General features: G+C 42.5%; 3 protein-coding genes across 5 annotated transcripts in view; 1 reads left to right on the forward strand and 2 right to left on the reverse strand.

Moving 5' to 3' along the window:
- The window catches only part of LOC127621164 (tubulin polymerization-promoting protein family member 3-like), a 26,125-nt gene extending 19,451 nt beyond the window's left edge, over nt 1–6,674 (reverse strand). The window contains exon 1 of the mRNA XM_052094673.1: nt 6,017–6,674. The gene's annotated coding sequence lies outside the window, so the exon portion shown is untranslated. The remainder of the gene's footprint in view (nt 1–6,016) is intronic.
- LOC127621022 (tripartite motif-containing protein 16-like) overlaps nt 1–17,525 on the forward strand; it is a 25,996-nt gene extending 8,471 nt beyond the window's left edge. The window contains exons 3-8 of one of the 2 annotated variants that reach the window (XM_052094437.1): nt 8,608–8,733; nt 9,050–9,157; nt 15,319–15,475; nt 15,772–15,825; nt 16,010–16,063; nt 16,209–17,525. In XM_052094437.1, the coding sequence (XP_051950397.1) occupies nt 8,608–8,733; nt 9,050–9,157; nt 15,319–15,475; nt 15,772–15,825; nt 16,010–16,063; nt 16,209–16,753 (1,044 nt within the window). In that variant the 3' untranslated portion in view covers nt 16,754–17,525. The remainder of the gene's footprint in view (nt 1–8,607; nt 8,734–9,049; nt 9,158–15,318; nt 15,476–15,771; nt 15,826–16,009; nt 16,064–16,208) is intronic. The other variant, XM_052094446.1, reaches the window with a different exon arrangement.
- Nucleotides 17,526–17,786: 261 nt separating this feature from the next.
- Nucleotides 17,787–25,105, reverse strand: LOC127621064 (NF-kappa-B inhibitor alpha-like). 2 transcript variants are annotated; one of them, XM_052094513.1, is made up of 6 exons: nt 23,100–25,105; nt 22,852–22,969; nt 21,750–21,954; nt 21,535–21,623; nt 19,759–19,977; nt 17,787–19,657 (listed from the first exon to the last, which is right to left on the reverse strand). In XM_052094513.1, exons 1-6 carry the CDS (start codon nt 23,561–23,563, stop codon nt 19,613–19,615), a joined length of 1,140 nt encoding a protein of 379 aa, XP_051950473.1. In that variant the 5' UTR covers nt 23,564–25,105; the 3' UTR covers nt 17,787–19,612. The 2 variants fall into 2 exon arrangements, with proteins under 2 accessions (XP_051950473.1, XP_051950464.1); XM_052094504.1 differs by having other exon boundaries at nt 17,796–19,657; nt 19,747–19,977; nt 23,100–24,134.
- Nucleotides 25,106–25,940: the final 835 nt, after the last annotated feature.

The following is a 25,940-nucleotide window of genomic DNA, read 5'->3' on the forward strand; positions in this document are numbered from 1 at the left end:
GTTCCCTGCGCACGGAAATCGCGACCCTCTTAGCCAAGGGCGCGGTAGAGCCCGGTCCCTCCAACCGAAATGAGGAAGGGTTTCTACAGCCCTTACTTCATTGTACCCAAGAAAGGCGGTGGCTTACGACCAATCCTGGACCTGCGAAGTTTTCAATCGGGCCTTGTTAAAACTCCCGCTCAAAATGCTCACGCAGAGAAATATTCTGGCTGGCGCTCAGCATCTAGATTGGTTCGCAGCGGTAGACCTGAAGGACGCGTACTTCCACGCCTCAATTCTGCCACGACACCGACCCTTCTTACGGTTCGCGCTCGACGGCCAGGCGTTTCAGTACAAAGTCCTCCCCTTCGGCCTGTCTCTGTCCCTCGCGTCTTCACGAAGGTCGCAGAGGCGGCTCTTGCCCCGCTACGAGTAGCCGGCATCCGCGATTCTCAACTACCTCGACGACTGGCTTATCTTAGCACACTCTTGAGAGTTACTATGCACACACAGAGACCAGGTGCTCCGGCACCTCAGCCGCTTGGGGCTTCAGGTCAACTGGGAAAAGAGCAAGCTCACTCCGGTTCAGAGCATCTCTTTTCTCGGGTTGGAGTTAGACTCAGTCTCAATGACAGCACGTCTCACGAGCGAGCTTGCTCAGTCGGTGCTGGATTGCCTCGCTTCCTTCAAGCCAGGCACAGTGGTCCCTCTAAAACTTTTCCAGAGGCTCCTGGGGCATATGGCGTCCTCCGCTGCGGTCGCGCCACTGGAGTTGATGCATATGAGACCACTCCAGTACTGGCTCCAGACTCGAGTCCCGAGACAAGCATGGCACCACGGCACGCATCGGGTAAGGATCACCCCTGCCTGCCTCAAAACACTCCGACCCTGGACAGACCTCTGCTTTTTACGGGCAGGAGTGCCTCTGCAGCAGGTGTCCCGACGCGTTCTGGTCACAACCGACGCCTCCCGGTCCGGGTGGGGTGCCGTGTGCAGCGGGCACGCAGCAGCGGGCCGTTGGAAAGGGGCCCCGCTGCGTTGGCACATCAACTGCCTAGAGTTGCTGACCGTCCTTCTCGCCCTCAGGAAGTTCCTCCCATTAGTTCGGGACAAACACGTCCTCATGAGATCGGACAGCACCACGGTGGTGGCGTACATAAATCGCCAAGGCGGCATACGCTCCCGCCACATGTCACAACTCGCCTGCCGTCTCCTCCTATGGAGCCAGCAGCGACTCAGGTCACTGCGTGTCACTCACATCCCCAGCAAGCTCAACGTCATAGCGGACGCGCTATCACGACAACGCCTGCCCGGCGGGGAGTGGAGGCTTCACCCCCAGTTGGTCCAGCTGATTTGGGAACGGTTTGGCAAGGCCCAGGTAGAACTGTTTGCCTCCCAGGAAACCTCCCACTGCCCGCTCTGGTACGCCCTAACAGAGGCTCCCCTTGGGACAGACGCGCTGGCACACAGATGGCCCTCGGGGCTGTGCAAGTACGCATTTCCCCCAGTGAGCCTTCTTGCACCAGTGCTGTGCAAGGTCAGGGAGGAAGATGAGTGAGTCACGTTAGTGGCCCCCTACTGGCCCACTCGGACTTGGTTCTCGGAACTCAGACTTCTCGCGACAGCTCCTCCCTGGCGAATTCCCCTGAGAGAGGAACTCCCGCGCCCAGACCTCTGGAACCTCCACGTCTGGTCCCTGGACGGGATGCGGAAGAGCTAGCCGGCTTACCGAGGAGGCTGTCCCCGTCCACCCTCAAGGTGTATGTTGCCACCATTGCCGCCCACCACGATCCTGTAGACGGCAAGTCTTTGGGTAAGCACGACCTGATCCTCAGGTTCCTGAGAGGCGCCCGGAGGTTGAATCCCTCCCGGCCAGGCCTAGTTCCCTCCTGGGATCTCTCGGTAGTCTTGGCAGGAATCCAGAGACCCCCCTTTGAGCCGCTTGAATCAATTGGACTCAGGGCCCTCTCTCTTAAGACGGCCCTGCTGATCGCGCTCGCCTCTATCAAGACGGTCGGGGACCTGCAAGCGTTCTCTGTCAGCTGACACTTACCTGGAGTTCGGTCCGGCAGATACGTCTGTGATCCTAAGACCGCGACCGGGCTATGTGCCCAAGGTTCCTACCACACCATTCTGAGATCAGGTAATGAACCTGCAAGCGCTGCCCCAGGAGGAGGCAGACCCAGCCCTTTCATTGCTATGTCCAGTGCGCGCCCTGCGCATTTACCTGGACCGCACACAGAGCACCAGATGCTCTGAGCAGCTCTTTGTCTGCTTTGGGGGATGGCAGAAAGGGAATGCCGTCTCCAAACAGAGGCTCACCCACTGGGTTGTCGACGCCATCACACTGGCTTATCACACCCAGGCCGTGCCCCTACCCTTGCGGGTCCGAGCTCACTCAACAAGGGGTGTTGCGTGCTCGTGGTCACTGGCCAAGGGCACTTCCCTAGCAGACATCTGTAGAGCCGCGGGTTGGGCAACACCCAACACCTTCACGAGGTTTTACAACCTCCGCGTTGATTCGGTTGCGTCTCGTGTTTTGTCAGGTCCGAGCCCGTAGAACTCGGTAACACGTAGACCGACCGGCCGGGTGGATCACTTGCACCCAGCGCCCTTTTCCTGACGTCAACTTTAAGTAGTGCGCCTTTTTTCCCACTCCGAGTCGGGACCCTGGTCGATTCCTCCCCAGCCCTCCGGGTCCACGGTTCAGCGGAGGAACTCGCCAACCCAAGCCACTGCGGGTACCCTGATGGCTACCCTGTACTGGTATAGGTGCTCCACAGGTAAGGCCTCCTGCTCGGACTCCCCCTGTGTGTATTTCCACGGTTCTGTCCCCTTACGAGCAGACCCCTGTGTCTCCCTTAGGCAGTTACAGCTGCCCCGGTCGCCGTGCTGTAGCAACTCCCCCCTTTCGAGGCTGGATCTACCACCGCACCATACTTTCCACACGAGCCCTAAGACGGCCGTGTGACGTGTCTACCACTTTCCTCCCAAGAAAAGGGCATGTGGTCTCCGAGGGTCTGTAAGACCCCTTCCCTATATGCGTGTAAGGGCCCCGGCCGTGATTGCTCTATGCGAGAAACATAGAGAGAAAAGAGGCCCAGCCGGGCTGGCCCATTCCCATGTTGGCAAACATCGCCTTGTTCCCCCCTCAGGGTAACTAGAAGGATCCCGATGTTCGTATGGGGCATTGGGGAAGGGTACGTGCAGCCGGGTACAGACGATGCGTGGCACTGGATGAATCCCTGCCCGCCTCTGTATCGGCAGTTCACGTACACGGTTCAGCACATGGCAAGATTGGAATGGGTCCCCTAGTGTCGCTTCTCCGACACAATGTGGAGAGAGCGACAGAAGGGGAACGTTTGGTTATGTATGTAGCCTCCGTTCCCTGAGGGAGGGAACGACACGTTGTGTCTTTCCTCCGCCATGTCGCTGAACCGAGCCACTGTTGTGGCCGGACCATTTCCGGCTCCTCAGAAAAATCCTGACTGAACTTCCGTATTTGCCCCGTTTAAATACCCGTATGCGGGGCCGGGGTATGCAAATACTGACTGCCAACTCTCATTGGCCCTTTTCAATAGGTCAGAGGTGAATATCAGCGCTCAAGAGAGACCCCTAGTGTCGCTTCTCCGACACAACGTGTCGTTCCCTCCCTCGGGGAACGGAGGTTACATACGTAACCAAACGTTATCTTAGGAACCCTAACATAAAGGTGCATACTTATCTCAGACAACCCCCAAACAAAAAACATTAAAACCACAAAATAAAAATAAAAATAACAAAACTGCAAACCAGCACCTTTGTCGACTGCTTGTTAAATTTGGTACATAGCCGTCACTGCTTACTGCACTACATTGCTACAGATAACTGACAACTGAAATCTAAATGCAGAAATACTACATTTAGGACCATCTTTTAAATCAATCTTGAACATTGCTGGGAAGAGCAGAGCAAATTTGATCTAACGATCGTGTAAAGCTTTCTTGCACTCACTAAAGGTGTTCCGTTTCTCCTGTGTAATCTTCGGAAAATCGGGGAATACGAGTTCCATTGAAGCTGTCTCTTCTCCCTGGAAGCCCACAAAATCAGGTCCCTCTCCCCGGAATGCATGAATCTAGTAATAACTGCTCACGATCTTTCTTTTGGCTGAGGTCGTGGTGCAAGTGCTCTGTGAGCATGTTCAAAGTCCCAACCATGTGATGGAGTTGGAATACCTAGTAGCTGAGGTAGCATCTCTTCGAGGTAAGCCTCCATGTCTGTCCCTTCGATGCCCTCCGGTATACCTATAAATCTCAGGTTATTGTGTCTGCTTCTATCTTCCATAACCGGGAGCTTATCTTGAAGCACCTCAATTTCGGCCTTCTGAGTGGGGGTTGGATTGCAGATCCCTGTCTTTTGCCTCCAGAAATTCCCCTCTTGCTGATTCTCTACATTAGCATTGACAGTTTTCCTTCCATAGATGTGGTGGCCTTGCGAATCTCTTTCAAGCTTTGCATTTCCTCGGACATTTGTTTTAGTATATTAAAGATACTCGTGATGTCCTCGGCTACATTCCCCTTACTTGCGGGGGATCATCCCGGCACCATTTTGGGTTGCATAGCCACCTCTCAGTGCATTTTTTATGCTTGATTGCACTGTTTTCTGTCTACCAGCCATTTTTCTTCATCTTGAAACTCTTCCCTGCTTTTTAGAGAAGAAAAGTTGTCAAGTTAACCACTTAGGATTATCAGTGAGGATAAATATACTTTGCCACTACAAGCGGTGCAAAACTATGCTGCCATCCACCTCAACCACGTCACATGACTCCAAAACGGTCTCTTTTAAAAGTAGACTTAGGAGATGCTGTACAAAATTCTGAATTTATTAAATACATAAAATAAAGAAATTATTTAGAAAATCTTAAATTGGTTGTTAATTATTTCCTAATAATATTTGCAATAAAAATATATAACACTCTCCTTGTCACAACAACCTAAAAACTCAATGGAAGCCACAAGTCACAGTTCTAATCTGAGGGTGAAAATGTTCTACATTGTGTTCTATCAATCATTTTCTTAGAAAACGTGAATTTTCTAAAAGGTTCCTCCAAAAACTTGCCAGATAACCACATTTAATTCCTTTACAATATACACAAATTCACTCTTTGTCACATACTGTACATGAAATATTTTAAATTCAAACTTGGAGATTAATGTCGGTTGGTAAAACATTTCAATCATAAAACAGTGGTCAAATATTGCATGTTTAGTTACATACTTACATCTCACATGACACAAACACTCTTAACCTGAACTTCTTGCTGATACGCAGTGCTGGAATAATCCACGAGGTTCCCGCTCAGCTTTTTAAACTTGAGTCCCGCCTTCATTGATTTGATTGGCTATCTCATATCACATTATTGAGCATGCTAAAAATGAAACTTTTTTAAACCATTATGTTATTCCTGCAACAATTTATTGACAGTTATACAACAGTGCATAATGGTCTGCAGCAGAACAGAAACAAGGATATCAATTATTGTGGGGGGGTTAGCAATCTGGCCATATCTGATTTGGGGGGTGTCTAATCCCCTCAAAGTATATTGTAATTGTGAAAAAAGATTAACGCATATTGTATATTGTGAAAAAGATTAACAAATAATTTTTTCTTAATCATGATTACAGATTTAATGTTAATACAGCATAAATACTTGTTGGAAGGACGGAACCTTTGCGATGTGTCCGACCGGAGTCATATAGTGGTGGGAAGTTCGGATCATTTTACTGACTCGGATCTTTGAGTCTCGTTCAGCAAAATGAACGAATCTTTTTTCGAGTCATTTCGTTCATTTCGTTCATTTCAGCAGAATATAATTAAATGTCATGTTAAATAGCCCAAAACATCAAGTAGTCTACTTACGAAAATGTTGATTCAATTTGAAATAAATAAATAAAAATAAACTATAGGGTAATGCAGCCAAAGCCAATTTATAAGAAACCGAAATGTTAATTTATTAATTGGGTCTTAAGTTTAAGCTATTGCAGTTAGTTCACCTCACCTCCTTTTTCTCCGCCTCTTGTGTCATCGGGTTCGAACTTCAAAACGTTAAAAATACTTAGTTGTCGATGTCGACTCGTCAGTGTCTGTGTGTGGGCCATGTGGTGTGACACAGCAGCCAATGCACTCACTGACTGCATGCACATGCAGCATACCGGTCCGGATCCGGAAAGATAAATGATTAGTTCAAGTCTCGACTCTCGAGTCTTCGGGTTTGGGTTCGGCCGGGTCCGAGTCTTTCGTTCTTCCTGTCAGTCCCATAGAGACTATGCTGTCAGTACCGGAAAGAGAAATGATTAGTTCGTCTCTTCGGTTCGAGTCGTTCGTTCTTCAAGTCAGACTCACAAACCCATAGCACTATGCAGAGACAGAAATGATTAGTTCATCTTTCGAGTCTGAGTCCTTCGTTCTTTTGTCACGTGACAGCCCTATTAAATACTTAACCTAGTTCATAATTCACATCATTCTTACAAACATGTTGTAGTTAGTTTTTTATTTGATTTTTACTTTTACAGTTACATGTTACGTTTCTGGTCTCAAATTGTATCTTTTTTCATATGTATTTGTGAATTTCTGTCATGAAGATTCTTTTCTATAACATTGAATGTAGTAATGTAGAATGTAGTATTCATGCATTTTTCCATTCACTATGTTTTTTAGTCCATAAAAATCACCTAAAAAGTCTACGAGTTGTTTTGTGAAAAGTCACAGTATATAACTTAAATATGCAGTTATTTAATAAACCTATGAAACCTACACCTTTGTAACATAGCTTATTACAACACTGTACACACTATATTGACTGGATGTTTATTGTTTGTTTATTTTTTGCCAACAATGCTTTAAAAAAATTGGATAACTATCCAAAAAGGAATTAAATAAAAATAAATAAAAAATAAATAAGAATGAAAAGGACACTATAAAGCCACAGAGTAACCATATAACTTAAATCACAATATGCAAAATGCATAGTGCTATGGGTTTGTGAGTCTGACTTGAAGAACGAACGACTCGAAACCGAAGAGATGAACTAATCATTTCTCTTTCCGGTACTGACAGCATAGTCTCTATGGGACTGACAGGAAGAACGAAAGACTCGGACCCGGCCGAACCCGAAGACTCGCGAAAGATGAACTAATCATTTATGACTTCATGTACCTTATGCGATGTTGCGCGCATGCGCGGTCAACACAAAATGAACGAATCACTCTCTGAGACAACTCGGTAGTCCCGAGTCATATTAAAGATTCGTTCAAAATGAACGAATCGTTCATGAACGACACATCACTAGAGTCATAACAAACACACACAGCAGTCATTCAGTGTCAGTAATGAAGTGATGGGGAAAGGAACTCTTAACGCTATTTTATGTAGGCCTACAAAACAAGCCTAGATGGGACTTGTGATAGAAATCAAGTATTTTTCAGCCTAATTAAGGCACATTTTAATTACCACAGAAGCGCATCAAATCTTCACTATCAACAAAACGCAGAATGAGACATTTCTGTCTGCAAGAGCTTTTCATGTGAAGTTCATGGTCCTGACGCAAATCATAATCGCGCCTTTATGATTACTGTAACAAAACGGTTAGCCATAGTCTACTGGCTGATTAAGATTGTGGAGGATGAGAGTGTAAGAGATTTAATATCCATTGCAATGAACATGCAATCCATGTAGGGACTATTTCTTTCAATTAGTGAAACTCCCACTTATTTTAACATTTATGCATTTGGCAGACGCTTTTATCCAAAGCGACTTAGAGTGCAATTATTACAGGGACAATCCCCCCGGAACAACCAAGTTAAGTGCCATGCTCAAGGACACAATGGTGGTGGCCATGGGGTTAGAACCAGCAACCTTTTGATTAACAGCCCTGTGCTTTAGCCATTACGCCACCACCACTCACCATCACACTTATACTTTGGGAAATGTAAAATATTACTTATTACTATATAGTACATCTGTGTAAGGCTTTTTTTCTTTTTCGGGAAAATGTTAATAAAGCTTTATATTGTTTTGTTTTATTTCCTAATAAGGAAATAAATGCATTTGACAGGACAATAAGTATATTTAAAGTCACATTTCAGCACTGCTATTAATCACGTTTAACTACAAAAATTATGCGATTAATCACGATTTTTTTTTAAATGTATCAGCTGACTGCACTAATCAAAACATAAGCAGATCTCCACACAAACACCCCATGACAGATCTTTAATGACACACTGTTTCTTCTTCAATATGGTAGAAAGCATTGCAGGGTATTATAAAGTTTAATGAATGAATGACAGTAAAAATGAAATGTGCATTTCATGATAACTGTAAAAGGATGTCAGTATACAGTGACAGGGTGCACACAACAATTTGACTTTGGTGTTTAAGGCACGATTTTTTTAACTGATATTATGACAATCCCAATACTTGCAAAAATGTTTGCTACACACTAAAAAGTAGACACTTTTCCATCTCAATGTGTGTACACACTTTAAGCGCATAGGATAAGTAGGCGAACTGGGCATGTATTTTTGTTGTAGTGCTTTGTACTGCCCTCTGGCTGTGTGATTGTTGTTATTTACTGCACCTTCTCTATAGGGAAATGCACAGCGGGCACAGACTGACAGTGATAAAATCTTCAGCGAGATGTTGCAGGCGGTAGAGCGGTGGCATACTGAGATAAGCCAGCTCATACAGGCAAACTTGCAGGCATCCATGGCTCAGGTGTGTGCACATTAGATTCAGGTGTGAAATCGTTCAAATCAGTCAAGCATAAATTCATTTAAAACCTCAAGGCAGAACTGTGGTCAGCTCCCTTTTTTTCTAGTGGGAAGAATGTCATATTAATTGTATTTTATCTTTAATTAATTGTTTGTTATAGCCAAGACTCCAGTTTGAATTTAAATTCAATATATTTTAAAGTAGAGCCTAAACCAAATTCAAATATAAACACTGACGTGTACAGTATGCATGATTTCTTAACACCACCTTATTAGTGGCTGGTAGAGGACAAACTGAACAGCCTTTAATGTACCTACAGGCTCAGGGCTACATAGAAAGACTTGAACAAGAGATCATGGAGCTTCAGAAGAGAGATGCTGAACTACGTCAGATACTTGACACAGAGGACAACATCCATTTCCTGCAGGTACAGAAATTAAAGGATACCTGTATATAATAGTCACATACAGGTGAAACTCGAAAAATTTGAATATCGTGCAAAAGTTCATTAATTTCAGTAATTCAGCTTAAAAGGTGAAACTAATATCAAATCAAATCAAATCAAATCAAATCACTTTATTGTCACACTACCATGTACACAAGTGCAACAGTAGGTGAAATTCTTGTGTGCAGTTCCGAGCAACATAGCAGTCATGACAGTGACGAGACATATACCAATTACAATAAATAACATACTTACACAACACAATTTACAAATCAGATGTACACATACTTACACAACACAATAATTATATACAATGCAGAATATAGAACAGAATATACAATACAATACAATAAGTGGGAGTATATGAAATATATATGTGTATATATATATATATAGCAGTTGTATTGAGGAGAATATGTTGACAGTCCAGTGTGAGATTATAGATTAATAGATTAATAAAGTGCAGTGCTAATTATTGATCCTGATAGATCAAGAGTTCAACAGTCTGATTGCTTGGGGGAAAAAGCTATCATGTAGTCGGCTGGTGCGGGTCCTGATGCTGCGATACCGCCTGCCTGATGGTAGCAGTGAGAACAGCCCATGACTCGGATGGCTGGAGTCTCTGATGATCCTCCGAGCTTTTTTCACACACCGCCTGGTGTATATGTCCTGGAGGGAGGAAGCTCACCTCCGATGATGTTCCTGGCAGTTCAGCACCACCCTTTGCAGGGCTTTGCAGTTGTGCGTGGTGCTATTGCCGTACCAGGCGGTGATGCAGCCAGTCAGGATGCTCTCTACAGTGCTGGTGTAGAACCGTGTGAGGATGTGGTGGTTCATTCCAAACTTCCTCAGCCGTCTCAGGAAGAAGAGCGCTGGTGAGCCTTCTTCACAACGGCCTCAGTGTGGACGGACCATGTGAGTTCCTCAGTAATGTGGACACCGAGGAACTTGAAGCTGCTGACTCTCTCCACCGGTGCTCCATTGATGGTGATGGGGCTGTGTTCTCCGTCTTTCTTCCTGAAGTCCACAACAAGCTCCTTGGTTTTACTGGACGTTGAGGAGAGGTTGTGCTCCTGACACCAGCGTGTCAGAGTGTGCACCTCCTCTCTGTAGGCTCTTTCATCATTGTCAGTGATCAGACCTACCACCGTCGTATCGTCAGCAAACTTAATGATGGCATTGGAGCTATGTGTTGCCACACAGTCATGTGTGTACAGGGAATACAGGAGTGGGCTGAGAACACAGCCCTGCGGGGCTCCAGTGTTGAGGGTCAGTGATGAGGAGGTGTTGCTGCCCATTCTAACCACCTGACGTCTGCCTGACAGGAAATCCAGGATCCAGCTGCACAGCGAGCTGTTTAAGCCCAGAGCCCGGAGTTTCTCATCAAGCTTGGAGGGCACTATGGTGTTGAATGCTGAGCTGTAGTCTACAAACAGCATTCTCACATATGTGTTCCTTTTTTCCAGGTGGGAGAGAGCAGTGTGTATTGTAGATGCAATGGCATCATCAGTGGAGCGGTTGTTGCGGTAGGCAAACTGCAATGGGTCCAAAGAGGGGGCAGAACAGAGCAGATGTGATCTCTGATTAACCTCTCGAAGCATTTGCTGATGATGGGGGTCAGAGCAACAGGACGCCAGTCATTTAAGCATGTGATTATAGCTTGCTTCGGTACAGGCACAATGGTTGATGTTTTGAAGCATGTGGGGACTACAGACAGGGAGAGGGACAGATTGAAAATGTCCGTAAAAACACCAGCCAGTTGATTCGCGCACGCTCTGATGACGCGGCCCGGAATGCCGTCTGGACCCGCGGCTTTTTTAATATATTATATAGACTCATTACAAGCAAAGTAAGATATTTCAAGCCTTTATTTGATATATTTATTTTGATGATTATGGCTTACAGCTTATGAAAACCCCAAATTCAGAATCTTGTCAAGCCGCTCCTGAACAACAAACAACGTCAGAAGCGTCTTACCTGGGCTAAAGAAAAAAAGAACTGGTCTGCTGCTCAGTGGTCCAAAGTCCTCTTTTCTGATGAGAGCAAATTTTGCATCTCATTTGGAAACCAAGGTCCCAGAGTCTGGAGGAAGAATGGAGAGGCACACATTCCAAGATGCTTGAAGTCCAGTGTGAAGTTTCCACAGTCTGTGTTGGTTTGGGGAGCCATGTCATCGGCTGGTGTTGGTCCACTGTGCTTTATTAAGTCCAGAGTCAACGCAGCCGTCTACCGGGACATTTTAGAGCACTTCATGCTTCCTTCAGCAGACAAGCTTTATGGAGATGCTGACTTCATTTTCCAGCAGGACTTGGCACCTGCCCACACTGCCAAAAGTACCAAAACCTGGTTCAATGACCATGGTATTACTGTGCTTGATTGGCCAGCAAACTCGCCTGACCTGAACCCCATAGAGAATCTATGGGGCATTGCCAAGAGAAAGATGAGAGACATGAGACCAAACAATGCAGAAGAGCTGAAGGCCACTATTGAAGCATCTTGGTCTTCCATAACACCTCAGCAGTGCCACAGGCTGATAGCATCCATGCCACGCCGCATTGAGGCAGTAATTAATGCAAAGGGGCCCAAACCAAGTACTGAGTACATATGCATGATTATACTTTTCAGAGGGCCGACATTTCTGTATTTAAAATCCTTTTTTTTTATTGATTTCATGTAATATTCTAATTTTCTGAGATTCTGAATTTGGGGTTTTCATAAGCTGTAAGCCATAATCATCAAAATTATATCAAATAAAGGCTTGAAATATCTTACTTTGCTTGTAATGAGTCTATATAATATATTAGTTTCACCTTTTAAATTGAATTACTGAAATTAATGAACTTTTGCACGATATTCTAATTTTTTGAGTTTCACCTGTATACACACATTTAAATAATAAATAAAATTAATAAATATAGAAACATTTAAGGGCTCAGATAGAACCACAAATGGTCTTTTCTATGGTCTCAAGTCAAGTCAAGTGGATTTTATTTTTGTTCAACAAACAAAAATAAATTTATTTTTGTACAGTACAGTACACAGTGAAACGAGACAACGTTCCTCCAGGACGATATTCCATATTTTTCGAGTTTCACCTGTATACACACATTTAAATAATAAATAAAATTAATAAATATAGAAACATTTAAGGGCTCAGATAGAACCACAAATGGTCTTTTCTATGGTCTCAAGTCAAGTCAAGTGGATTTTATTTTTGTTCAACAAACAAAAATAAATTTATTTTTGTACAGTACAGTACACAGTGAAACGAGACAACGTTCCTCCAGGACCATGGTGCTACATAAAACAACATAGAACAAACACAGAACCACATGAGACTACACATACTAAATAACATACCTATAGTATGTTATAACATACCCAGGACAATAGGCACAGTGAGAGACAGTGCAGTACACAGTAGTGCAAAAATATGACCGTTTCTAAAAATGCCCAATGTAAACATAACATACTATGAGATAGTGTTCTATGCACATAGTAGGTATTGAGGTAGCAGCCAGTTATAACGTGACAATAATTAAAGTGCAACTCAGGACACGTGTGTGTGTGTGTGTCAAACCAGTCTCTGAGTATTGAGGAGTCTGATGGCTTGGGGGAAGAATCTGTTACACAGTCTGGCCATGAGGGCCCGAATGCTTCGGTACCTCTTGCCAGACGGCAGGAGGGTGAAGAGTTTGTGTGGGGGGTGTGTGGGATCATCCACAATGCTGGTTGCTTTGCGGATGCAGTGTTTTTTGTAAATGTCTTTGATGGAGGGAAGAGAGACCCCGATGATCTTCTCAGCTGCCCTCACTATCCTCTGCAGGGCTTTGCGGTCCGAAACGGTGCAAGTCCCAAACCATCAGTGATGCAGCTGTTCAGGATGCTCTCAATAGTCCCTCTATAGAATGTAGTGAGAATGGGGGTGGGAGAAGTGCTTTCCTTAGCCTTCGAAGAAAGTAGAGATGCTGCTGGACTTTCTTGGTAATAGAGCTGATGTTGAGGGACCAAGTGAGGTTCTCCGCCAGGTGAACACCAAGGAATTTGGTGCTCTTGACGATCTCCTCAGAGCAGCTGTCGATGTTCAGCAGAGAGCGGTCACTCTGTGCTCTCCTAAAGTCAACAACCATCTCTTTTGTTTTGTCCACATTCGAACTTAATGATGTGGTTCGAGCTGTGCATTGCTGCACAGTCGTGAGTCAGCAGAGTGAACAGCAGTGGACTGAGCAGTGAAGTCTATGAACAGTATTCATATGTATGAGTCCTTTTTATCTAGGTGGGTGAGGGCCAGATGGAGGGTGGTGGCAATGGCGTCGTCTGTTGAATGGTTTGGACGATACGTGAACTGCAATGGGTCTAGTGAGGGGGGCAGCTGGGTCTTAATGTGCCTCATGACGAGCCTCTCGAAGCACTTCATGATGATGAAGTGTGACGGGACGGTAGTCGCTGAGGCAGGACACTGAAGACTTCTTTGGCATGGGGACGATGGTGGTGGCCTTGAAGCACGTCGGAACGAAGGCGCTGCTCAGAGAGATGTTGAAGATGTCAGTAAGAACATCTGCCAGCTGGTCTGCACATCCTCTGAGCACTCTGCCAGGAATATTGTCTGGTCCAGCAGCCTTCCGTGGGTTGACTCTACGTAGAGTTTTCCTCACATCAGCCGTGGTAAGACAGAGCACCTGGTCGTTGGGAGGAGGGGTGGTCTTCCTTGCCACCACGTCGTTCTGTGCTTCAAACCTAGTGTAGAAGTCGTTCAGCGCATTTGGAAGGGAGGCATCTTTGTCACAGGCAACTGATGTTGTTCTGTAGTTGGCGATGGCCTGGATGCCCTGCCACATGCGCCACGTATCACAGCTGTCCTGGAAGTGACTGTGGATTCTCTGGCCGTGTGCGCGCTTTGCCTCTCTGATGGCCCGGGACAGTTTGGCCCTCGCTGTTCTTAGGGCAGCCTTGTCGCCTGCTCTGAAGGCGGAGTCTCGGTCCTCAGCAGCACACGCACCTCCGCAGTCATCCACGACTTCTGGATGAAGCGTGTGGTGATGGTCTTGGAGAAGATGACATCATCAATGCACTTGCTGATGTAGCTGGTCACTGATGCTATGTATTCCTCCAAGTTGGTAGAGTCGCCATATGTTGCAGCCTCCCTGAACATGTGCCAGTCAGTACACTCAAAACAGTCCTGAAGAGCATAGATGGTTCCTGCTGGCCAGGTTTTCACCTGCTTCTGGATCGGTTTTGTGCATCTAACGAGCGGTCTGTATGCTGGAATTAGTATTACAGAGATGTGGTCTGAGTAGCCGAGGTAGGGGCGGGGCTCCCCCCGGTACGCGCCTGTGATGTTTATGTAAACAAGATTAAGCGTGTTCACCCCTCTCGTTGCAAAGTCCACATACTGATGGAATTTAGGGAGCACTGTCTTGAGATTCGCATGGTTGAACTCTCCGGCGACAATAAACAGTCAGTCAGGGTGAGCGTTCTGCAGTTCGCTCATAACCCCATACAGTTCACAGAGCGCTTCCTTAGCATTAGCGCTGGGGGGAATGTAAACTCTTTATAATAACAGTGGTGAATTCCCGTGGTAAATAAAAAGGTCTGCTTCTAACAGTCACAAGCTCCACCAGCGATGAGCAGTAACTAGAGACTAGCATAGAGTTATTGCACCATTCCGTGTTGATGTAAACACACAAGCCACCACAGCGAGTCTTACCTCACAGAGCAGCATTTCTGTTGGCACGAAACGAGGTGAGACCGTCTAGCTGAATGGTGGCATCCGGAACTCTGTCGCTGAGCCACGTCTCCGTGAAAACAAATTTGGGCTAAGTGACAAAAATAGCACCATTTTGGATCCGGAGTGGTCGCTGCGTGCTACCGTGCCGCCATCTTGGATAACATGGTCTGTGTTCCCCAGCCCATGTTATCACATTGAGGTTTTTGTATAGCCTTGATTAAATGTGTAGTTTTATCATTATTATTATTATGTTAACAAGCTATTGTCTGAATTTTAATTAGTTTAAATAAAAAGGCTAGTCTGAATGGGTGTTTAAATTCTGGACCATTAAACATTTTCCTGTGATGTTAATGACTGGCAATTAACTTATTAACAAAGATTCTGTTTTCTGTTAATGTCTTCCTTATTTAAGTAGAATTTTCCCACATTGTCTGTTGCTCCGGAGCCCATGGTGCCCAAAGTGCTTATAAACCCAGAGTTTTCCTTCAGTGAGATTACCAAGACTGTCTCTGACATGAAAGAACACCTGGATGATATCTGCAAAAAAGAGCTGGGAAACATTTCCAAACGAGGTTACTATAAAACTAACAACCTCACGAAATACTACATAGCTTTTAACCACTGCGAAACAGAAAAAGACATGAATTTTTATTTTTGTGTAGCTTTCTTAGTTACACAACACACACAAAACATTGTAACAATTAAGAAGAAATGGTATTACTCAAAGTATGTCCAAAATATAAGCACTACCCTTGTGGTTCAGAATAAATTATGTATGTGAAGGAAAACAAAGATAGCCATATCTTGCACATAAAGCTATGTGTTTTATCCACTGTTCATTCATACAATTGCATTGGTTTCATTGTAGTGAGTGACACCTCTGTCTTTGTCCTGATTCCAAGGTCTGGAGGGCGTTTGAACGGTAAGAAAAATTTCCTTTAGAATAAAATAAAGAGAGTAGAACAAAGTGTGCAACCGTCATTTATGTACTGAGGTGATGATCCGCACACAGATGATACACTTCTAACATTTTATTATATGTTTGTGGAAAACACTGAAGTTTTGGCACCTAGGCCTTCCTCTTATGTACTACTTTATATTTTTAGCTCCGGTAAGAGCTGACTTGCAAGAGCCTAAAACCAGATTGGATTTCCTCAGATGTAAGTCAATGGACAATTCCACAGCATTGATCTAATTATCTTTTTATTATATGACCATTATTTCCACTTTGGAACATTATAGATCCATTTCCCTTCTATATTTTTGTGTATTTTGAGCCTCTTTTCTCATTCTCTCATTTCACAGATTCTTGTAAATTGACATTTGATCCCAACACAGCCTATAAAGAGCTAGTCCTTTCAGATGGGAATCGCCAGGTCACCCGTAAACGAACAACCCAGTTTTACCCAGATCACCCAGAGCGGTTTGATGGGTTTTGCCAGATCCTGTGCAAGGAGCCAGTCAGTGGATTGCGACATTACTGGGAGGCAGAGTGGAGTGGAGAATTTTCCATAGGCATTGCCTACAAGAGTATCAGCCGCAAAGGTAAGAACTCGAACAGCCTTCTGGGATACAATGATAAATCCTGGAGCCTCCTATGCTCTGACTCTGGATACTCTGCCTGGCACAATAAGATGGATAAAGATCTGCCAGGTGCAGTTCGTGCCTCACGGATCGGTGTTTACCTAGATTACGCCGGAGGTTCTGTGTCCTTTTATGCTGTGTCTCAGACAATGGATGTTATCCACAAATTTCAGACCAAGTTCACAGAACCACTGTATGCTGGATTTGGCGTTGGATCATCTGTAACTCTGTGCATGCTGGAAAAGAACTACAGAACATCCCACTGAACTCTGAACAGACCTTTGACCCAAAGCTCTGTAATAGTTTAATGAGACAGAAGCTTGGAAGGGTCAACAGGCCTCGGCAGAATTTGAGTAATCTATATTTTTGTATTGATTTTAAATCATATTTTATTTAAGAACACACTTTATCAGTGGGGATGGTGGAGGGGGTCACTTAATTGAACTTGATATTCCATTAAGACTTTCATCATGTTAGAACCGAGGCAGAGTGAGGTAATGCATGTAGTCACAACAAATAAAGAACAACTGATTCAGGTGACACAGGTTTGAATCTTGTCCCGAAAGGATTACCCATCTCACTCTCCAACAGTTTCTTATTTCTTTTAATTGGTAATGTCCTGGAAAGACATTAAAAAAGGCCATAATTATAACAGGCTTTATTCTTTATTGACTTTTTTGTGCTGCATTATTATTTATATTTTATCAGTTTATGTTATGGGATAGTGTACCCAAAACTGAAAATTCTGTCATACTTTACTCACCCTTATGTTGTTCAAAATTTGTATGACATTCTCTTTCACATTATTTCACATTTAGAAAGTGAAAGTACAGATTTATGGAAATAATGCACTTAAAAATGTATTTCTCACCCACATCTATCATATTGCTTCAGAAGATATTGATTTTACCACTGGAGTCTTGAGACTTTCAGAGCTTTAAAGGTCTGGCCACCATTCACTTGCATTGTGTGGACAAACAGAGCTGAGATATTCTTCTAAAAACCATTATTTGTGTTCTGCAGAAGAAAGTCATACACATCTGGGATGGAATGGGGGTGATTTACTGATTAAATAATTTTAATATTCGGTGAACTATACCTTTAAGGTGGCTCAAAGTGATAATTTAACAAGATCAATGATTTTATAAAATACCACAACACATTTAAACATCACAAAGTAGGCCAATCTATTCAGGATGGTCTCTTTTGAATGAAGCTCCGAGTATAATGCAAAAACTGCAACAAGTCACATACACTTTATTCTGCTATCTTAAGCTTTGTGTTCAGAAAAAAAAAATAAAATAAAATACATCAGCATCAAGAGGGGTCTGTTTATCTGAGTGAGACTAATCATGTGCAAATGATTCAGATCTTTTCGTAATTTAAATTTGTCTGTTTATTGTCCTTTTGAATGGTTTCTAATTCATGGTTGGAGCTTTTCAAACCACATCACCAAGAAAAGAGTGTAGAAATATGTAGAGGAGAAAAAGATGTCACTCTGCAGCCTGTTTCTTTATACATGGATTAGATACATTCAAATGTAAACCAAGATGCTTTCAAAATCAACTGTAAATCTCTACCTTTTAGACATTTATATCCTTGTTTAATCCAACATGAATTCCCCTTACTCCATGATATCTCTTTTCTGTCTAACCCGCCTGTTACTCTGGCCTGGTTTCCTAAACAGAACAAGGTCAACCTGACCTACTCCAGTGACATGTTCTCAATGGACAAATAACCATCAATCTTGATTTTTAAAACAGGATTACACTTATTCTGTCAACAGTATATGGTCAACTCTCAGAGGACAAGTACAAGCAGCTCAGGACCCCTAATTTAGAATATCTATACCAATTAAAAAAAAAAGCAAGAGATAAAATATCACCAACAGAGGGCAACAATCAACCTCAGCTAAAAATATCCTTTCTTACCCAAACAAAACAGAAAATCTTAAACAGACCTATTAATAGGTGATTGGAAATGTCCACAATCATCATGCCATCACACAGGTCCCCATTCAACACTTTTATATCAATGGCAAAAATTACTTGTGTATTTTAAATCAAGTAATGAGCCAAAAATACAAACTCTGTTGTCATGTGTTTGATGATGTAATTTGGAATGTTTATCGGATGCATTAAACTTCAAACAATATAAGTTTTACTGTTAACTGAATCTCAGATATGAACACCCCATAATCTAGAATTTAGGTCTTACTCTGTTTCTTTGCATTTAAGTTGCGAGTTTGTTGTTGTAAAATGGCTTGTTGTATTCTGGAATTCAGCACTGTTGTTAAGGTGACTGTATCTATTGAGGGTGCAGTAAACACTTTCATTGTAGTACATATTTATATTTGTGTTGGTACGCATAAAAAAAACCACTGTCTCTGGTCTACTGTTCATCCAACATATCCACCTCTTGTGTATCTCATGTCTATCACCCCTAAGCCCCATTATAAGACAAAAAAATATAAAAATCCACTGTAAATACACACAATGGATAGTTGGAAATGTTATCATCATAGAAAGTGTGACACTGCACTCAATAAACACAACCAATATTAGGTACAAAAGTCATAAGTAATAACCAGTTTATTAAAAACCATTATTTTTTGCTTTAAAATTTCCTAAACTTAATCCTACTAATAAATGTGTTTTACAAATAAAGAATAAAAGCAAATGTTTTAATCAGGCACATCAACACATGTTTTGGCTCTAATGAATCTTCCCACTAATCAGAGTATCACAGTCATGCCACTCATGTGCAGCGTGCAAGAAGTTTGGTATATTCTAGGGAGTTAGGTTCTTAATTATGCACATAAAATGAGCCAATGAGATGTTTTACTAAATGGAAAGCTGCCTCCATTTTTACTGTTTTTATCTACTTTTAAAAGGCTCAAATAACCTGGATCCTCCATGACTACAGACTTATAAAACAGAACAGCTGTATTGAATTCCATCAGCCTGAACCCAAACCAGCATACTGAGATCATACTGTACCTTAAAACAAGTAACATGCGCAAACAGACACAGACACACACAGTAACATTTTCCACATACACTCAAGCATCACAATTTTTCAGCTGGAGTTAAAAGCGTCTTAAGCCAGAGTAGTGTCCGTTCCAGCTATAGCACCCGCTGTCCATTAATGATGACATCATCAAACTCCTCCTGTGAACAGTACAGAGAAACAATGAGCACCGAAGCAAACCATTTTTACACATTCTGTGTTGGTGAATGCGTATTGATTTGCCTCTAACCTCCTCACTCACTCTGCACTCCTCTTCATCCTCCTGCGTGTATGTGGCACCATTGGCACTAAGTAGGGCCTGCACCTCTTTGTTAGGCCTGTAGAGGGCACAATAGAGTGGGGTGTGGCCTGCATAAGAGCACTGATTCACCACTGCACCAGCACTCAATAGTAACTCCACTACCGCTGACCTCTGTCCTTCCACTGCCCAGTGCAAAGGAGACCGACCTGACCCCAGATCCTAAGGAAAAACCCAAAGCGAATTACTAATTAATAGGGGTATAACGGATCATCTCGGCACAATGCATCACGGGTCAAAAATGTGATGATGCGCATTGTGGAGATGGGACATTTAAAAATAAAATTCAGTTCAATTCCATACTACTTATGCCTACGTAACACGGGTATTCAAATGGAAAATCGCTTCATTGCATACAAGGAGCTCTAAAATACGATTGCACACTAGCAGGCACTAGTGTTGTATGCTGAGTTTGGATAAAAATGCGAAAACTGAAACCAGCAGCAATAGAGACAAGTGCCTTTTCAGCGAGAGGGACTGAATATCCATTTGAAGCGCAAGAGTGATCTGCTTGGACTGTGTGAGAGACAATTAAAGTTTACAGAGGTTTAATGAGAGTGCCATATTAATCTACTATAAATAGGGCCCTGGGTAGCTCAGTAAGTATTGACTACCACACCTGGAGTTGCAAGTTTGAATCCAGGGCTTGCTGAGTGACTCCAGCCAGGTCTCCTAAGCAACCAAATTGGCCTGGTTGCTAGGGAGGGTAGAGTATGGGATAACCTCCTTGTAGTCGCTATAATGTGGTTCGCTCTCGGTGGGGTGTGTAGTGAGTTGTGCGTGGATGCCGTGGAGAACAGCGTGAAGCCTCCACACGCGCTATGTCCCCGCGGTAACGTGCTCAACAAGCCACGTGATAAAATGCATGAATTGACAGTCTCAGACACGGAGGCAACTGAGATTCGTCCTCCGCGACCTGGATTGAGGGGAGTCACTACGCCACCACGAGGACTTAGTTTTGGGCAGTCCAAATTGGGGATAAAAAATAAAAACAAATCTACTATAAATAATGCTAAATATTATGTATAATAATGCTACGGGATTATAATCCTAATATCAAATGTCATGTCTAATTTTATTTCATCAGTAAATTATCAGTATTTAACTGGATAAGCTTGCACTTCCATTAAATATGTTTTTGTTTTTTGTTTTTGTTTTTACAATATTTTGATGTAATCAGAGACAATATTATTTAGGAAAAATACAATTTTAATTAAAAATATTTTAACTGTATGTAATCACTAACAGTGTAAACAGCATGTGTATCTAACATAATTCTGTATTTTCAGAATTATTAGCTAACATTTCCAGTTGCTGTCACCATTGCCTGTTCTGGGCTGATTTTTAGTCTTAGTACATCTCTGATGGATCATTTAGCACTTTTAAGAACAGTAATTTTAGTTACATTTTAAAGGAAAGGGTCTGTTTTGCATATGAATTTACATTAGCCTAATAATTAAAAAAAAAACATTAAATCTTAACTTTTCTTGATTCAGGCTTAATTTAAAGAAAAGTGTACCCAACCGAACCATGAGTTCAGTATCGTGAACCAAACCAAATCGAGTGAATCGTTACACCCCTATTGACTAATAAAAAAAAAAGATCCAATAAAAAAAACTTTTAACAATTAAAAAGATGTCCTATGACTAAAGAGGGAATTTATATTCTGTTTAAAAAAAAAGTGGCTTTATTTTTTGTTTAATGGTATTCGCCTCTCACCCGCTGATTGGCATCTGCCCCCGCCTCCAGCAACATTCGGATGATGTCACAATTACCCTTCAGCACGGCCAGGTGTAATGCACTCACACCTTAAAGAGAGATGGAGAGTGATGAAGCCATTGGAAAAGATAGACAGGTACATTGATGAAAAGAATGAGATGTATTAAAACAAAAGAGCCAAAAGAAGTTTGTTTTATCTATATTATTGTTTGTACCTGCATAATTGGTGATGTTCAAGTGCTCTGGAGGGGTTCGTGGGCAGCTGGTCAACTCTCTCACACACTCTGTGCGAAGCTCTCTTACAGCCAGGTGTAAAGGTGTGTTACCACCCCTCTCTTGGAGCTCTGCATTGGCCCCACTCCACAAAAGCGCCCGAACACACTCACTCCGGTCTACGATAATCGCTAAATGTAGAGCAGTCTGGCCGAAGAAATTAGAATGAGGGTGGAGGTGGTGAATGGATACTAGGGATGGGTAAAAATATTGATTTTCTGATGCACCGCGATCTTCATTTTAACAATCTTGATATCGATCCTAAAATCCCAAGATCTATCTTTCACTCTATGTGCAACCCTTTACTACAATAAGAGGAAATCGCTCCCCTTTTCAACCAAATGTCATGCTATGTAGCTAAAATGCATATATTTGGCAAATGGCTGGTAAATGTTTAGATTTCACTCACCAGTGATTGTGTAGTATAGTGGTGGAGCAGCGAGATCATTTCACTGTGCTGAGAGTAAAAGTTGTTCCGTGTAATGTGTGTCCAAAGACGAGATCCACATGACCCATTTATCATAAAATAATGGTTTTTTTTAATACCCCTTCTGTTCTCTACAGTCAGTTGTTTATATAAATAAAATGATAATGCCACAAAAGAAGACATAGCACGAGATAAAGCCATTTGCTAATTAGAAGATGCGGTTTACATAAATGCAGTTTTCTTAAAAAGACAGTACAGGTTTTAGCAGTGTTCAACAAATCAAAGTAAATACCCTGTAAATAGTTCAAAATATTAAATTGATCAATAAACATGTAAAAAAGTACAATATATATAAAATATAATATATTTTTTATTGATTGAATACATATTTTTTTTTGTTTTTAAAAAGCCAAAATGAGAACAAAATTATGAAAACTAATAAATATAATTAATACAAATTAATATTTTCATAATGTAACTAGTTAGAAGGTATTTCGTATAATCAAAAGCATTATCAAATTGAGAGCTTGCGATTCGGAATCGGGAAATCGATATCAATACCCAGCCCTAATGGAAACGTAACACAAATCAGACTCACACGCAGGTGTGCCATTTACCTGGCCAAGGTCATTTTGGATGTCCAGGTAAGGAGTCCAGCTATTGTCCCCAGCAATTTCTTCAAGCAAGTACTGAACAAAGCCCCACTGCTCATGAATCAGCGCCAAATGGAGAACCCTGAGAAACAATAAGAAAGCAAACAGTCAGTCCAGGAAATTCCCAATGGCCTAAGAGTTGATACTGACAAATGAGTACATGCATTAAAGTAATACCTATCCAGTTGATCAGAAAAACTGGAGAAACTTACGTATCACCATCCTCTGACAGAAAGCTGAGCGTGTTGAAGAGCTCTTCCCTCCGCTGACGACCCTCCTCAGGGTTTGATACATCCAGTCTATCTGTATCTGCAGGCTCGCTCAGGATCATAGTATCGATCCCGTCGGACAGACTCCCCATGACCGCATCAACGTTAATCGAGTCCTCGATGGCAGAATCAAGCCTTTCTCCGCCACCAATTGACAAACAGTCCACGGATGTCTTCTTTTGGAACTCATCTGGCGGACCAGGTGTCCATATCTGCTCAGCCTCGGTGTAAGAAGTAAAGGGACCCTCAAAACCAAGTCCGACTCCGCTTAAGGAGTCCAGCCCGCTGTCACACCAGTCCTCCGGGACAGCGTCAACGGCCCCCCGTTTCTCCATCATGTCGTAGCTCGGTCCAGGCCGTGCACACTGTCTACGAGGTTCATCGTGAATATCTTGCGTCCCCTCCATTTATATCTCAATCGGCCGTTTTTATTTTGTCACCCACAGGGAGAGAAACTGCCTTTGCTGACAAACAACTATCTAAACGACCCGGTGCACCGTTTTAGCTTATATCCAGACGAATTCGGTCTGACACTGTTGATGTTTTCAGGGGAAGATGAGCTTTTTCTGGACGAATTCCCAAACAACAGCGGCACGCGCCGTTGCACAAGCCTCAGATTCCCTCCATGTCCGGAGCATTATAAAACTACAAATTGCTCACGGTGTGAGCGGCTTGCTGTTGCCCAGTTTGTCCAGAAAAGGCCGTGTGGCTGCGTAGGTGTTTTCCTGGGGAATTCCCTAAGCCACTTTTGTAACCATACACCATGGATTACGCATGCATTGCGCATGCGTTCAGCTCACCGTCGCAGACACCATGGGGACGACGCGCATGCGTTGTACGCACGTACTATATAATGGAAGGCGTCCATTTAGAAGTGATCATCCCTAAGGCCCTATTCCCTTCACCTACAGCTGTGAGAGTTTAGAAGGGCTGAAAGGTGTTGAGCTAAAAAAAAATAACGTCAGCTAAGGACCCACCTATAAGTTTTTTTGGGGGAGAATTATGTTCGGAACGGTTCTGCAGCATGACTATCGTTATTGTTCTCCCTTCGAAGTACTCTCCGAAGGCATTAGTAATACAGTTAAAAACGCAATAATGTAGTGTGATTATCTTGGTCCCATCCCGCTGGTTTATTTAGGAATTTTTAATTCGTTGAAAATTTGTCGTCATTTGTCATCAATAAAAAGGCAGAAAAACAGCATTGCATTTTGTAATGACACTGTTTTATTTTTTTGCACTATGTTATGTTTGGGCGTGTTAGATTTTGGAATTGGCACTTAACATATATGTATTTAACATTGTTAGCGTATTTTATCGTGGTACTTTAAAAGGTGAATTCTTTCTTTTGAGTCTGTCCGGGCTTTTTTCCTAGATGCATCTTTTTAAAGACAGTGAGTGTCATTTTAATCATATCAGACACCAGGTGGCAGTGTATATTGTAATTTCAGATCTGTGTTGTTCTCTCAGGTAAACAAGGGAATTAATCTTCAACAATTGAAAGGGGGGTGTCATTGTTCATGTCTTCGTTGTCTACTTTTTGTTGTTGTTGTTGTATTACAATAAGCTGCATTCAAATATCTGTTAAATGTTAATTCTCGTGAGATCTTAATTTATATTTTGTATTTTTATTTTATTTTTAGGATGCAGTGTTAGTGGTACCTATGTTTTTGGAAATATCCTTGGAATGTGTTAGGTTCCTAACCAAGACAATGTTTGAGGCAAAGACATGTTTTCCTGTCCAAAGTAACTCTGCAGCTCAATGGAGTCATTGAATGTATAAAGAAGAGGTGTTTTTAAGTTGAGTGTGGGGTGTTTTGGGGATTTGAAGGAATAGTTGACAGAAAGGATCTCTATCTCTCTCTCTCTCTCTCTCTCTCTCTCTCTCTCTCTCTCTCTCTCTCTCTCTCTCTCTCTCTCGCGCGCGCGCGCTCTCTCGCTCTCTCTCTCTCTCTCTCTCTCTGTAGATTGTATGCTATATCTGCATTGCAGTTTTATTTTCAGCAGGAACGACTCCTTATGTTATGCCTCTTTTAAAAAATACACTCACATACCCATCCATCTCCTTCAAAGAAAGAAGTGTGTGAGTGTGAAAGAAAATTTAATGGATGAATCCCTCGAAAACACATCCAGGTCACATTTCACATTATACACAATCAAAAGAAGAAATATATTAAAATCATATATTTGAATAATATATAGGAAATGAAGCCTATTTTTTTTTTGCCATTAAAGGGATAGTTCACACAAAAATGAAAACGCTCTCATCTTTTACTCAACATCATGCCATCCCAAATGTGTATGACTTTCTTCTGCTGAGCACAAACAAAGATTTTTAGAAGAATATCTCAGCTTTGTTGGTCCCCACAATGCAAATGAACAGAGGCTAGAAATCTAAAGGTCCAAAAAGCAGCATAAAAATAATCCATAAGACTTCAGCAGTTAAATGTATATCTTCAAATGTGATATAATACGTGTGGGTGAGAAACAGAAACATTTTTAAGTCCTTTTTTACTATAAATCTCCACTGTCACTTTCAGATGTGAAAGTGAAACAAAACAGGCTCCACATGTGACTTTCAGATGTGAAAGTGGAGATTTATAGTAAAAAAGGACTTCAGTATTGATCTGTTTCTCACCCACACCTATTATATTGCTTCTGCAGATATAGATTTCACCACTACATGAATGGCAGTAAAACATACAGTACATTCAAATGTGTTTAATACATTTACTGAAAATTATATATATCATTATTTTTATCCTGTTACAGTAATCAGATAGATTT

Source organism: Xyrauchen texanus, chromosome 3 (assembly GCF_025860055.1).
Source record: "Xyrauchen texanus isolate HMW12.3.18 chromosome 3, RBS_HiC_50CHRs, whole genome shotgun sequence".
Lineage (NCBI taxonomy): Eukaryota > Metazoa > Chordata > Actinopteri > Cypriniformes > Catostomidae > Xyrauchen > Xyrauchen texanus.

Bases quoted from the DNA above. Each gene is read 5' to 3' on its own strand.
- LOC127621064 (XM_052094504.1), bottom strand. From the start codon at position 23,563: ATGGAGGGGACGCAAGATATTCACGATGAACCTCGTAGACAGTGTGCA. The intron at 21,955-22,851 runs GTAAATGGCACA...TTCTTCGGCCAG, and splicing joins TCCAAAATGACCTTGGCCAG to ACTGCTCTACATTTAGCGAT. The intron at 19,978-21,534 runs GTGAGAGGCGAA...GTTTTTCCTTAG, and splicing joins GGGCAGATGCCAATCAGCGG to GATCTGGGGTCAGGTCGGTC.